At 44.2% G+C, this 14,181-nt stretch overlaps 1 protein-coding gene across 3 annotated transcripts in view; it reads right to left on the bottom strand.

The window, feature by feature from the left end:
- The window catches only part of WASHC5 (WASH complex subunit 5), a 73,964-nt gene that overhangs the window by 32,980 nt on the left and 26,803 nt on the right, over positions 1-14,181 (bottom strand). For all 3 annotated transcript variants that reach the window (XM_070075481.1, XM_002710540.5, XM_051844797.2), the window contains 7 exons: positions 13,351-13,478; positions 8,619-8,748; positions 5,034-5,146; positions 3,574-3,740; positions 3,425-3,500; positions 1,594-1,704; positions 681-821 (listed from right to left, as the gene is read on the bottom strand). In XM_070075481.1, coding sequence (XP_069931582.1) covers positions 681-821; positions 1,594-1,704; positions 3,425-3,500; positions 3,574-3,740; positions 5,034-5,146; positions 8,619-8,748; positions 13,351-13,478 — 866 coding nt within the window. The remainder of the gene's footprint in view (positions 1-680; positions 822-1,593; positions 1,705-3,424; positions 3,501-3,573; positions 3,741-5,033; positions 5,147-8,618; positions 8,749-13,350; positions 13,479-14,181) is intronic.

A 14,181-nucleotide genomic window follows, 5' to 3' on the forward strand; every position in this document is an offset into this window, starting at 1 on the left:
AAAAGCAGAGGGGTTGGGGAAAAAGCACCTTTGAGGCTGTGTAACTATTCTGTGGGTTTCAAAATCTGTTGGAAATAATCAATGGAATATAGATTATTTTTAGCTACTGGTATGGTATAAAGATGGTCCCCAATATGTACAAGCATTCTGTTTTTCACTTTCAGTACATTATTCAATTAGTTAGAAGAGATGAAATGCTCAACAGTATGATGAACTAAACTTTGTGTTAGATGACTGAGTAACGTTCTGAACACAGCTACGGTATGCTAGGCTAAGCGATGATGTTCAGTAGGTTAAGTGTTTTAAATGCATTTTTTGACTTATATTTTCAACTTATGATGGTTCTATTGGGACAAAATTCTATTGCAAATCAAGGAGCAATCTAGCCCAGACAGAACAAAGGCTGACATACTAAGACTAGTTAAGAAAAGTGACCAGCCGAGTTCCTTTTCCACCGAGAACACTCAGACAAGCGAGGCCTTAACTGACACCAAGAAAACGCCCAGAATGAAGGTGGGCTGCGCTGAAATATTTGGTCTATCTGTGGTTGTCAGTGACAGTGGGACAAAGCAAACCCAAACGGGTCTCCTGGTCTCAGGCTGCGACAGGCAACGCACTCCTGTGATATTTCATGGTTGCAGTTGGAATTTTCAAAGGCAGAAGTCTAAGGGACACAGCACCTCGTATCGGGGCCCGAGCTGGGCATAGTCCCGCAGCTTGTCTTTGTCCAGGCGGGTAGGCACTTCAATGATATCGTGGGTCTGAAGCTTTATGATCTTCAGGAGAGATGTGAACATGCTTTCTGGAATGATCTGCAAAACCTTTAGTAAAAGGGAAAGGAAGAAATACATGTGAACATCTATTTTATTTTGCTTAGTTGACAAATATTGGGATGTCCCTAAGATAAGTACTGGCATGTACAAAGAGCACTTTGTCTACCAGAGAGGATGCTGGGAAACTAAAAAGAGTTGTTTAAATAACTGATAATGCAAAAAGCTGCATTCCTTCAAACATTAACTGATCACAGAATGCAAGGCTAACCCTCCCACAAATGCTGCCAGAGGAGGTATCACTTCCATGTTATAGATTTCTAAAAGACTGAGGCTCAAAGACATTAAGTAACACCACTGCAGAGCACTCAACTGGTGTATGACACAGACGGATTTTGAGTTCAGGCTGTCTGGCCCCTGCTCCATTTAGGTCTTATATGAACCAAGGATCACAAGTCCCAGGAGAAGCTGAATCAGTTTCTGGCTGGGATAGGCTGGCTCTAGATCTTGCTCCTGTCCCAGCCACTTCTGTGACTACGCTACTATAACCTCTATCCATCAGTTTTTACATATAAAATTCCTAAAATAAGATGGAGATAAATACCACCAGCATTTTACAAAAAGGTGCAAATCTTCTTTGAAAATACTACACATTATCATATACATAGTAAAAATATTTTCTTGTATTGCAAACTCCTAGAATATTTTAAAAAAGGAAAGGAACACAAATGTACTTTGCACAGGGCCCCAAGTGTGCCTTTTATATTTAAAGTAGTGATTAACCAGGAAAAGTGAATATGAGCTTGATGCTTTGTTTTTTTACCTTTCTCACATAAGACACCAATTCACCAGAATAATACTGAGACACGCTGAGAAGGTCAGGGCTATTTGCCTGATTTATACGAAGAAGGGGCAGGTCGAGGGCAGAGGCAAGCTGAAAGAAAAATAATAGTTATCTGTCTGTTTCAAAAGTTGTTTTAGAAATAACTTTCAGGAAATGTAACATACAACAACATATCTGGGCTTTACCCAATACACGACAACAATCCAAATGTCATTAATGCCATCAATAGTTTGACAGTTTATGTCTTTAAAAAACACAGTTATCTGCTGGAGCAGTGGTTCTCCAGCGTGGTCTCTGGACTAGTGGCATCAGCATCACCTGGGAGCCTGAGAGACATGCAGATCACTGGGCCCCACCCCAGGGGCCAGTGTTAATCAGAACTCTGCACTGCAGGAGCCCTCCGGGTGATGCCGATGAGGCTCCAGTGTGACAGCTGCCGAGCTACAGAAGACTCCTGGCGGGGAATCAGACATTGTGACTGAGGGACTACAGAATTTGCCAGACTGACGATGCCATCAAGTGTAAGAGTGCCGCTTGATATTATTTGCTGTGCCACTCAGAATAGAAACTAGGAGGGGGTCTTCAAAAGGTTCATGGACCATGCGTATTGTCAGAAAACTATGCATGGTGGCCGGCGCCGCGGCTCACTAGGCTAATCCTCCGCCTAGCGGCGCCGGCACACCGGGTTCTAGTCCCGGTTGGGGCGCCAGATTCTGTCCCGGTTGCCCCTCTTCCAGGCCAGCTCTCTGCTGTGGCCAGGGAGTGCAGCGGAGGATGGCCCAGGTGCTTGGGCCCTGCACCCCATGGGAGACCAGGAAAAGCACCTGGCTCCTGGCTCCTGCCATCGGATCAGCGCGGTGCGCCGGCCGCAGCGCGCCGGCCGCGGCGGCCATTGGAGGGTGAACCAACGGCAAAGGAAGACCTTTCTCTCTGTCTGTCTCTCTCACTGTCCACTCTGCCTGTCAAAAAAAAAAAAAAAAGAAAAAAAAAAAAAAAAGAAAACTATGCATGGATTTAAAAACTGCACCAAAATAAACTTATCATTTAATTCCATTTTTCCACTAAGTTCTTTTTCAGAGATGTTAAAATAGGAAGCAAATGCATCTCTGAATTGATACATCTGCTAACTCTATCAGAAGACACTGAGTCAGTTATTTGTTTCTTTACCATGATCTGATATTACTGAGAGCAAGGTGTGTGCCTGTGTTTACCACTATTTCTTGACATTTAGAGTGGACACAAGTTTGTAGCAGAGGTGCGAATAATGAATCAAAGGGCTTAATTCACCTCTAGGGAATAAAGAACCCAAAGGACACATATTTTTAATACACTAATTTTTAAAAACTTTTTTTTTTTCATTTTAAAATACTATTCTGTAAGATACTGCAACTTACCTATTAATTCAAACTTCAAAAATTTGACATCTTTTGAAACCATGCTCTCACACTGAAACTGCTAACAATTTTCAGTCTATGAAAATACCTTAAATTGGGGCCAGTGTTGTGGCACAGCTGTTAATCACTTGCAGGCACCAAGTGATTCTGTGTTCTGGCTGCTCCACTTCTGATCGAGCTCCCTGCTAATGTGCCTGGGAAAGCAGTGGAAGACGGCCCAAGTGCTAGGGCCCCTGCACCCAAGTGGGAGACCCAAAATTATCTCCTGGCTATTGGCTTTGGCCTGACCAGGCCCAGCCATTGCGGCCATTTGGGGAGTGAACCAGTGGACAGAAGATCTCTCTCTCTCTCTTTCTCGGTAATTCTGCCTTTCAAATAAATAAGTAAGTCTTCAGACTGCACTGCTCTTTGCTTACCTTTAGGAATGTAGCTCTGAGTTTCGTCACCATGGACGGGTTGACTCTGATGCTTTCTTGCATGATGGATGTGAAACTGTAGAGAGAGACAGGTGGTAAGAAGATGCTCCTGGAGGCCTCCCGGGCGACTGCCAGGCTGTGCGCATTACCTGTCAATGAGCTGCCAAGCAAAGGAAAGGTCCCCGATGATCTGCATTGTGATGAGGACCTCCTCTTTGATGTTGATGGTTCTGATCATCTGATGCAGAAACTTGCGAGTGTCGGCAAGAAACTGACACACTTGCAGATTTGATTCCAACTGGTGAAATTCTTGAACCTGTGTTACATAAATAAAGTTAACTTAAAAATATCTGAATAGCCTCGAAGGTGCTCATTTTTCCTTGAAAACACTTCAAATAAACACATTACTTATTAATAGTGTCTTGATGCAATTTTTATTTCAAATTATAATTTCAAAGATATATACGCCAAGTCATAAAATAGTACAAATTTCTAGGATCAGAAAATATGCCATTGCTGATTAGCCTGTACATACAGGACATATGTACAAATACCCTTTTTCCATTTACTATAAGTAAACATATATTGGGAAATTCTCTTAATTCTGAAGATAACCAAAAATTAAATTTTATCACAATGTGTTGGCAATTATTAGGTTCGTTTGATATACTCTTTAAAACAAAACAATGATTCCACAGGGTCATGAATTTTAATGGCTATAACCTGAGAGATCTGGGATATATGTCAAATAAGGCAAAAGATAAAAGCATCTGAAATTTACAAAGCTGTTTACAGTTGTACTATAGACCACAAAATCCAAGAAACAACAAATCAGAAGCCATACAAAGAAAAATTGTTCCAGAATCAGACAGTGGCATGCTAACAATGGAGTATTCTACTGTGTTGCCATTTTTAGCAACCATCCTAAGAACCTTGCTGGAATAAATAAAAGCCTATAAGAAAGCCTACCAAATGAAAAAATATTAGCTATGTCTTTCAAAGTGTGCAATCACACCAGTTGGATAGGGTTTCAGATTATGAGTTTATATGATGTCTGAAATAATAGACTTTATGGTTATTCTAATGCTTTTATTCCATTTTAAACCTAGTTAAAAAATTAAAATTCTAAGATTGGTATGATATAATCATTTCTTTTTAGTATAATCTTCTTCAAGTAGATAAAACAATGATAAACTTTCTTTCAGAAAAGAAAACACACCACATGATCAGAGAACTATTTTCATCTTTGTTCCTTTGTCGTTTTCCAAGGCACTCACTTACAAACCTAAAAATGGTGCCCATAAAATTCTGTTTGCTTTTAACCACCTTATCATATATTTCCCCATAATATTCTTTCCTAATTCTTTTTCCAAGACTACATATTTCTCCATGACAAAGTTATCATAGTGTAGGCTACCATTCTCTTTACGTTGGTCACTTAATTATTCTTTTAATTTCAGAGCTGTGTATAACATCACAGGCATAATAATTCACATTTCTTCTGCTTTGATGAGATATTCTTTTAGATGTAGGTAGGGGAGCAGACTGCCGGGTGGATTATAAAGTACGATTCATGACCCAAGACTGCCATTTAAGAAGACTTTCTTACCTCCTCCAAAGCTTGTATTAGTTGCACGGTTTTTCTGCCTGCAGCAGTAGAATCGTCATAATTTAAAGACAATATCTGTTTTGAGATCTCTCTGAACCAAGCTTGAAGATTTTCTATTAATACAGAAACAAGGAAAGATTACTGAAATCCTGGAATTCCTATGGCTGGGCTTTGAACTTAGTAAACAATCCTTTACAAATACAGTTTTCACTCCCCGTGCTTTTACTATAAAAACCCCTACCAGGGCTCCCAGGAATTCTCCAAAAAGTAACAATGCCTGGGGCTTGTGATCTACAAGGATAAACTTTCTACATAAAGAGCTTTATCTATGAAGGCCTCAGTGCATGTTATCAACTATAAGTGCAGGGGCCGGTGCTGTGGCGTAGCGGGTAAAGCTGCCGCCTGCAGTGCTGGCATCCCATACGGACACTGGTTCAAGTCCCAGCTGCTCCACTTCTGATCCAGCTCTCTGCTATGGCCTGGGAAAGCAGTAGAAGATGGCTCAAGTTCTTGGGCCCCTGTACCCACGTGGGAGACCTGGAAGAAACTCCTGGCTTCTGGCTTTGGATCAGCACAACTCCGGTCATGGTGGTCAATTGGGGAGTGAACCATCGGATAGAGGACTTCCCTCTCTCTCTTGTAACTTTCAAATAAATGACTAAATCTTTAAAAACAAAAACAGTGAGTGCAGAGGTAGCAGTGAGAGCAGAAAGCAGCTGGGGACAAAGGAAGGCTTGACGGTTACCAGGGAAAGCTTCCTGGAAAGCAAAGGTGGGGAAAGACCTGGAAAGGCCAACGCTGGCGGAGACGTCAGTGCATGAATGACAACGTCACGCCTCGGAGGGCACTGGACGTGCGAGGACTGAGGAGCTGTGGGGAGCGCGAGGACGGGGTGTGGAGCTGTGGGGAAGTTGGAACAGGTTAGCGGAGGCCACTTCGCTCACAGCTCAGCAGGGACACATCCTCGAGCAGAGAAAGGGAAGGCATGAGCAGGGTCCAGCACTCTCAGTGTGCCGGACAACATTCTAGGTATTCTTCTTCTTTTTTTTTTAAAGATTTATTTATTTATTTGAAAGGCAGAGTTAGAGAGAGGCAGAGGCAGAGACAGCAAGAGAGGTCTTCCATCCACTGGTTCACTCCCCAGATGGCCACACGGCCAGAGCTGTGCCAATCTGAAGCCAGGAGCCAGGAGTTTCTTCCAGGTCTCCTACTGCTCTCCCAGGCCATAGCAGAGAGCTGGATTGGAAGCGGAGCAGCTGGGACTTGAACAGCCCCCATGTGGGATGCCAGCACTGCAGGCGGTAGCTCCACCCACTACACCACAGCGCCAGCCCCAGCGTTCTAGGTTTTGTCTCATCTAACCTTCCCAACAGCCCATGAAGGCAGGAATCCTCAGGCGATTCTCAGGGAAGCTGCTGCTGAGATAACCTAAGGATCCATGCAGGGTTACACCATTACCGAGTGGCAGAGCAGAATTCTCACAGGGGCCTGCCCAAAGGTGAGGGCTGTGCTGTTTCACCTCACCCAGCTGATTCCCTACAGCTTTCCAGTTTACCAACAGGATGATTTCACTTCATCAAAAGGACTTCATGGTCTGTAATCTATTTCAACCACTGGTACAAAGGACACTTGCGCTAACTGTATAGACTTGTGCAGGGCTGAGGGACCGCTATGGAGCAGCAGGAAAGGAACACAAACTCCGAATCTGAGGCAATGGGACAAATGCAGGTGCTGGACCTTGGTGATCTGCGGCAAACAATGACATTTTAAAGTTCTGGTTTTCTCACATATAAAATAAGAATAAAGTGTTTATCTTACGGCACTGTAAGGATCACATGAGAAAGTTGTGTGGTAGTACTAAGCTAAAACCATACAGCCAGGAAAAATTATAAGACATAATTTAAAGACCTCTGGAACAAAGCTGGCATTTGTTAAGGACCTAAATGAGACCATAACAGTTATTAATGACCCTGGTTCTAGACAACTAATTTGGTCAGATTATTAGAGGTAGTTCTTGGTTTTTGGTTATAGCATGTTGCCAACCTATCATAATCCATTGGCACCTTTCTCTAATAGGGACTGTTACACAGATTAGAAATATATTTTAGACCAACTAAATCAACAAAAGCCAAAATATAAAATATTTATATTTTATATTTTAAAATATAAATATATTAATTAAATTATCTAATTTAATTATTTAATTAATTAAATTTAATTATTTAAATTAATTAAAATATATTTATTAAAAAATTTTAATAAAATGTTACATTGTGTAACATAATTGAAAATGAGTCTGAGGGGCCAGCACTGTGGTGTTGGGGGTAAAATCGCTGCCTGAAGTGCTGGCATCCCATATGCGTGCTGGTTCGAGTCCCAGCTGCTTCACTTCCCATCCAGCTCTCTGCTATGGCCTGGGAAAGCAGTAGAAGATGGCCCAAGTTCTTAGGCCCCTGCACCCACATGGGAGACCTGGAAGAAGCTCCTGTCTCCTGGCTTCGGATTGGCCTAACTCTGGCCACTGTGGCCATCTGGGGAGTGAACCAGTGGATGGAAGACCTCTCTCGTTCTCTCTGGCTCTGCCTCTCTGTAACTCTGCCTTTCAAATAAATAAACCCTTAAAAAGAGAAACTCATTGGTGGGGCTGGGGTTGTGGTGCAGCGGCCTGTTCCAGTCCCAGCTGCTCTGCTTCCAATCCAGCTCCTTGCCAAAGTGCCTGGGAAAACAGCAGAGGATGGTCCAAATCCTTGGGCTCCTGCACCCACATGGGTGACCTGGAAGAAGCTCCTGGGTCCTGACTTTGGATAGGCCCAACCCTGGCTATATCAACCATCTGAGGAGTGAGCCAGCAGAAGGAAGATCTCTGTCTCCCCATTTCTATCACTTTGCCTTTCAAATAAAAAAGATAAACCTTAAAAAAAAAAAAAAAGATCTGAGGGCTAAGTCAAATATTGAACATTTAAAAATAGTTTAATTTGTCACCTGAAAATTCAGCATGGTCTTGTGGAGGCGATGTGAAAGTTTTTATTATCTACAAAACTGCAATGTTGCTACAGTTTTCTTATAGATAAAACTTTCCAAAAGAAGCAGGAGCAAAATCATTGAAGCAAAACGAGAGCAATGCTTTATTTCAAAAACCAGATTAGAAGACAAGAATTTTAGATGCCACACATGTTGACAGTTATTAGTATCCTTGAGAGGACTGAGAGCTATAAATCCTACCTCCCCACAAAGTGCACACAAATGGACACATTAGCTTTGCACAGTATGGGGTGGGGGATTCTGACTCTCCAAACCATATCCATGAACTACGGAGAGCTTTAAGAACCCTTGGTTCAGCTTAACTGCATATTTCAAGGATAGGCTAGGACACGGGAAGTCCAGAGTGGATCTGAGTGTTGCCCAAGGGAGCATAAAGCCAGAGGCAGCGAAAAACTTCAGATCTCTATTAGCAAGAGCACGGAACGATGAGGTCATAGCATACAATGCTGAAAGCATCAAGACTTTGGGTTCTGCCAGTTTCCAAGACCTCAAACAATGCAGAGATACATTTCAAACACACCCACATCTACCTTCAGCCATTACCATTTTTCTCCACTCTGGTTAGCGGTTTCACTCCCGAAAAGACATCTGCAAGCTCAGTCATCCGCTCTGAGCCCTCCTTCTTATAATGCTCCCATTTGGCTTGCTTTTCTGCCAGCATCTGCTTGAACATCTATTGAAGACACAGCAAAGGTTTACTTACTCGAGGGGAAATGCAGATCAGGGAGTTCACAGAAAGACAGAGAGAAATACATTCCACACATCCACCCTGACCCTGTGCCAGCCACCTCTTACGCACTACTACTTTACACAAGTTGGGGGGCAAAGTTCGACCCCTACTAGGACAGAGGTTCTCATAAACACCGCCTGGCTCTACCCCTAAAGATTGTGGCCCAGAAGGTCTTGGGTAAGCCCAGGAATCAGCATTTTTAATCTGAAATTACATTTGATGATCGCTGTTGTAAGGCCCTTTCTTGGTTTTAGTGCCTGTGATTACAGTGTAATCAGTCAGGGACAACTGTATAATTTGTCGGGTGATTGCAGCATCAACTAAATTACCTACAATAGTTCTTTCTTGTTTGATGACATAGAAATTCTATTTATTCATTCACTCTTTCACAAAATTTGAATCATGCCATGAGTTGGGGAGAGAAGAAAAGGGCATAGGTCGTTTTTTTTTTTTTTTTTTTTTATTTCCCTTGAAAAAACTTGATCACTAATATCTCATTAGAAGTCATGGCACCTCCAACAAAGGTACAGGGTTTATTTCACTAGGATTTTAAGAGATGAGTATGCCGGCTGGCGCCGTGGCTCAATAGGCTAATCCTCCGCCTTGCGGCGCTGGCATACCGGGTTCTAGTCCCGGTTGGGGTGCCAGATTCTGTCCCGGTTGCCCCTCTTCCAGGCCAGCTCTCTGCTGTGGCCTGGGAGTGCAGTGGAGGATGGCCCAAGTGCTTGGGCCCTGCACCCCATGGGAGACCAGGAGAAGTACCTGGCTCCTGCCATCGGATCAGCGTGGTGCGCTGGCTGCAGCACGCTGGCCGCGGCGGCCATTGTAGGGTGAACCAACAGTAAAGGAAGACCTTTCCTTCTGTCTCTCTCACTGTCCACTCTGCCTGTCCAAAAAAAAAAAAAAAAAAAAAAAAAAAGAGAGAGAGAGATAAGTATGCCCAGTATTGACTTTTATCTCAAGAAATTTGCCATTTGTCAGCATCAAAATGCACACTGAGAAAAATGAACAAAGGGGCAGGCAGACTCCGGATGCAACTGAGGGAATCAATGTGTGTGGAGGAGGAATCTCAGTAAGCCGAGCACCATGACACATCAACAAAGTGCGCTAAGTATGAGGATGGGAAAGGATGAGAGTAATTTACTGTCTGCTTCATCTGAGTGCCAGGGATCGAGCAATGCCATTTAACACCAGCAAAGCACCAACACCAAGTCGCCCTGAGGGCTTCACCACACACTAAGTGGCTTCGAGCCCTTCCTCACTGCGCTCACAAGTTTTTTTTTTTTTTTTTAATTTTTTTTTTTGACAGGCAGAGTGGAGTGGACAGTGAGAGAGTGAGAGAGAGACAGAGAGAGAGGTCTTCCTTTGCCGTTGGTTCACCCTCCAATGGGCGCACTGCGCTGATCCGATAGCAGGAGCCAGGTACTTCTGGTCTCCCATGGGGTGCAGGGCCCAAGCTCATCCTCCACTGCACTCCCTGGCCACAGCAGAGAGCTGGCCTGGAAAAGGGGCAACTGGGACAGAATCCAGTGCCCCGACCGGGACTAGAAGCTGGTGTGCCGGCACCGCAAGGCGGAGGATTAGCCTAGTGAGCCACGGTGCCGGCTGCACTCACAAGTTTTTTTATCTCGAGGAAGGCCTCCGGGATGGGGATGGCCTTACGAATGAGGAAGTGCGCCATCACTTAAAGGCTAGGAGAAACTCAGGTCCGACGGTGTTTACAGAAAAATCAGAAAGTGATTCTAGGAAAAGTTTGGGATGCGCAAAGAAATACAGGCTGAAGAACCATGTCAAACTGGCAGAAATTCAAATACAACATTTCTTTGCTCAATTTATACTGAGTAGGTTTTCCCTTTCTTTCTGTTTGAGTTTTCTCTTCTTGAAACCCTTTAACAAGGGGCTGGTGTCGTGGTACAGCAGGTTAAGCCACTGCCTGTGACACTAGCATCCCGTATCGGAGCACTAGTTCAAGTCCCAGCTATTTTGCTTCCAATTCTGCTTCCTAAGGCACTGTGGAAGGCAGCAGATGATGGCTCAGGCACCTGGGTCACTGGCACCCACGTGGAAGACAAAGATGGGAGTTCTTGTCTCCCGGCCTTAGTCTGGCCCAGACCTGGCTGCTGTGGACATTTGGGGAGTGACCCGATGGATAAAACATACTTCTCTTCGTCTCTGTCACTCTGCCTTTCAAATAAATAAATAAAATTTTAAAACAGGGACAGAGAGAGAGAGAGATCCTCCACTGGCTGGTTCATCCCCCAAATCTGCAACAGCCAGGTTGTGCCTGGTTGACGCCAGGGGCCAGGAGTTTCATTTAGGTCTCCCATGTGGGTACAAGGGCCCAGGGACTTGGGCCATTGTCTGCTGCTTTCCTGGGTGCATCAGTGGGGTGCTGGATCGGAAGTGGAGCACCCATATGGGATGCTGGCACTTCAGGTGGAAGCTTAACCTGCTGCGCCACAGCACTGGCCCCTAAAAACAAACAAAAAATACAAACTTTTGACAATGAGTTGGTGCTCCTTTGCTCCTTTAGTCTGCCTTCTGTCTCTCCTCTACCTTAGTAAACAGAAGGAAGCTGCCATAGTATTGCGATAGATTGCAGAGAACACAGTCATGATGAGAAATGCAGGCTTGGGTCAGCTCAATGCCCCAGACCTGGCCTGATTCCCACTTACTCTACTGCACTACAGACAGAACTCATGAGTGCCTGGTGCGCATGATTCCAACTGGCCTGAGGACATTTCTTTCTTCTGGTCAGCTCTCATTTGCCTCTGAAAGGCCAGTTTTGCTTGGATCAGCTGCAGGAGTGGGGAACCTTTTTTCTGCCAACGGCCATTTGGATACCTTTAACATCATTTGTGGACCATACAAATTTTGAGTCCTGCCTGCAATTGCCTCGGCAGGGCCAGACCAGATGATTTCACAGGCTTCAATGACTGTGGACAGGACACTCTCCACTCCTGAACTAATGAGATGCCAACTTCCTGTTCCTTCCTGGTCTCTCATCTTGGCTTAACCAGGTCTTTCTTCCCCACTATCCTGAGAACTCCGGGATGGCACGGGCAAGCCTTCTTCATTTTTTAATGCCTAACACCTAGGCGGGAAGAAAGAGTAGGTACTTGATGATTATTTACCATTCAGAAAGAAAACATTGAATTATTAAATATATCAAAAAGGGGCAGAATTTCTCTGATCTTGTAAAATTATACAAAGATAGATCACTCAAAACAGCACATATTCACGTTACACTAATGAGCAACACCAACATTTCCTGAACCAGTTGATAGGGGCATGTAGTATCACTGTATACCCAGAAAGAAAGAAACATTTTGTATACCACTGACAAGACCTGGGCAAGGTGAGGGTTGGCTCTAATGGCAGTAATATCCAGGGCTAGTTCCTGGGCCGACATGATGCAAACATCCAAGGTGACTGGCTACAGAACTTGTGCATTCCCAAGCATCCTATTTTTATTATGCCCACAGAGGCTTCTTTAGGGGTTAAGACCAAGTTCAGAATTTTCCTTCAGAGAACTTGAATTCCTAAAAGTTCCTAAGATGACTCTGTTCAAATACAAATCACACACCTTACTTAAATCCTTTTCACCAGGAGCCAGCATTGTGGCGTAGCAGGTAAAGTCGCCATCTGTGGCACCAGTATCCCATAAGGGCGCCAGTTCATGTCCTGGCTATACCACTTCCGATCCAGCTCCCTGCTAATGGCCTGGGAAAGGCAGCAGAAGATGGCCCAAGTGTTTGGGCCCCTGCCACCCACATGGGAGTCCTGGATGAAGCTACAGGCTCCTGGCTTCAGCCTGGTTCAGTGCTGGCCACACGGTCATCTCGGGAGTGAACCAACAGATGGAAGATCTGCTCCCCCCAGCCCGTAACTCTTTCAAATACATAAATATTTAAAAAAAATAACCAACCCTTTTTACTAGGATAGAAATCCTGCAAGGCCCAGCTAGCATGGATCTGCCCCTACCTGTCTTTCAGCCTCATCTGTACCACCCTTCTGCCTCTTCATCCCCCTTCCAGTCAACCGGTCTTTCAGGTGCTTGAACAGATCACCCTCCTCCCCACGCAGGGGTCTTGGACATACTCTTTCCTTCCCTGGGACATTCTCCAGCACGCCCCTTACTCTGCCTAGCTAACGCAGGTCCCTTTGGCAGCCCCTGCTTCTCTTCTCTGCAAAGGCTTCCAGGTAGGACAGGGTCCTTTACTTCAGGTGCTCAGAGAACTCTGCTTTTCCTTTAGAATTCATATTTACATCTTCATTTGTGTGATTTTTCTGATCAACATCTGTGTTCTTTATTAAATTATCACCTCCACTTTTATGCCCTTTCTTCCCATCACTATTTCCCCAATGATAGTAGTTACTAAATGCCTATTAAAGGTTTAATCTTGTCCCTTTTCTGTAAGAACTGTCTCACAAAACCAAAATCTATACCTTGAATCAGAGACACAGCAACTAAACCCTAATTTTGAAAAATATTTTCGGCATACAAAACTAAGACTTTGGTGACAATTTATTCAATGTCTTTACCTCTTTGAGTATAAACTCAAACTGTGCAGTATCCAACAGCAACTGGAAGAGGATCTTGGGGTTGTACCTGGAGTCTGTTAGAATCTGGTCCTTGATTTGACGAAGGCGTTTGTTGTTTGGATCACAAGCTAGAGGCAAGGAAGAAGAGAATTACCTACTTATTAAACGTGTACAAAGTATCTATGAAATAAGGTGAAGTCTTAAATCCTTTCCTCCACTTTAAGTATTTCAAAAGCAACAAGCATCAAAAGTGGTAAGCAAAGTGTGTACCAGTAACAGGTGGTGGAATATAGCACCTCTATGCAATAGACTATGATTGAATCTGACTTGGGAATATCAACCCCACATATCACTGGATGAAGAAAGCAAGCTGTACGGTTTGCTTCCAAATCCTGTAAGCATTCTGGGATTGGTTCATATCGACTGCCCAACACGATGGGCAGGGCCCTTAGGTGCCATTTGCTAGGTAGGCAGTCTGCTTGGTCCTGTCAGACTTGCCTTCAGTTTAGGCTCTGACCCTTGCCACTCCACTGTGCACAGGCAGGCCTGAGACTGCTCCTTAGAAAGGGCTGTTTGCAAGGTTGGCATCTGGGATCATGGATTTCGGGAGGAGCTTTCATCACTGTGAGAACTGATAAGAATAGCTGACTATGCCTTAACTCTTTGGACAAACAACACAGTTCATGCTGTACATTTGCTTTCCTTCTGGGAGTTTGGGAATTTTGGTATGCGCCAAGCAGAGGTTGTCAAGGTGATCAGTACCCAGTGAAAGTCCTGGGAGGCTGAGATGTTGCTGGCTGGCAACGTTTCACACGTGTTACCATAACTCAC

Source organism: Oryctolagus cuniculus, chromosome 6, assembly GCF_964237555.1.
Source record: "Oryctolagus cuniculus chromosome 6, mOryCun1.1, whole genome shotgun sequence".
Classification (NCBI taxonomy): Eukaryota; Metazoa; Chordata; class Mammalia; order Lagomorpha; family Leporidae; genus Oryctolagus; species Oryctolagus cuniculus.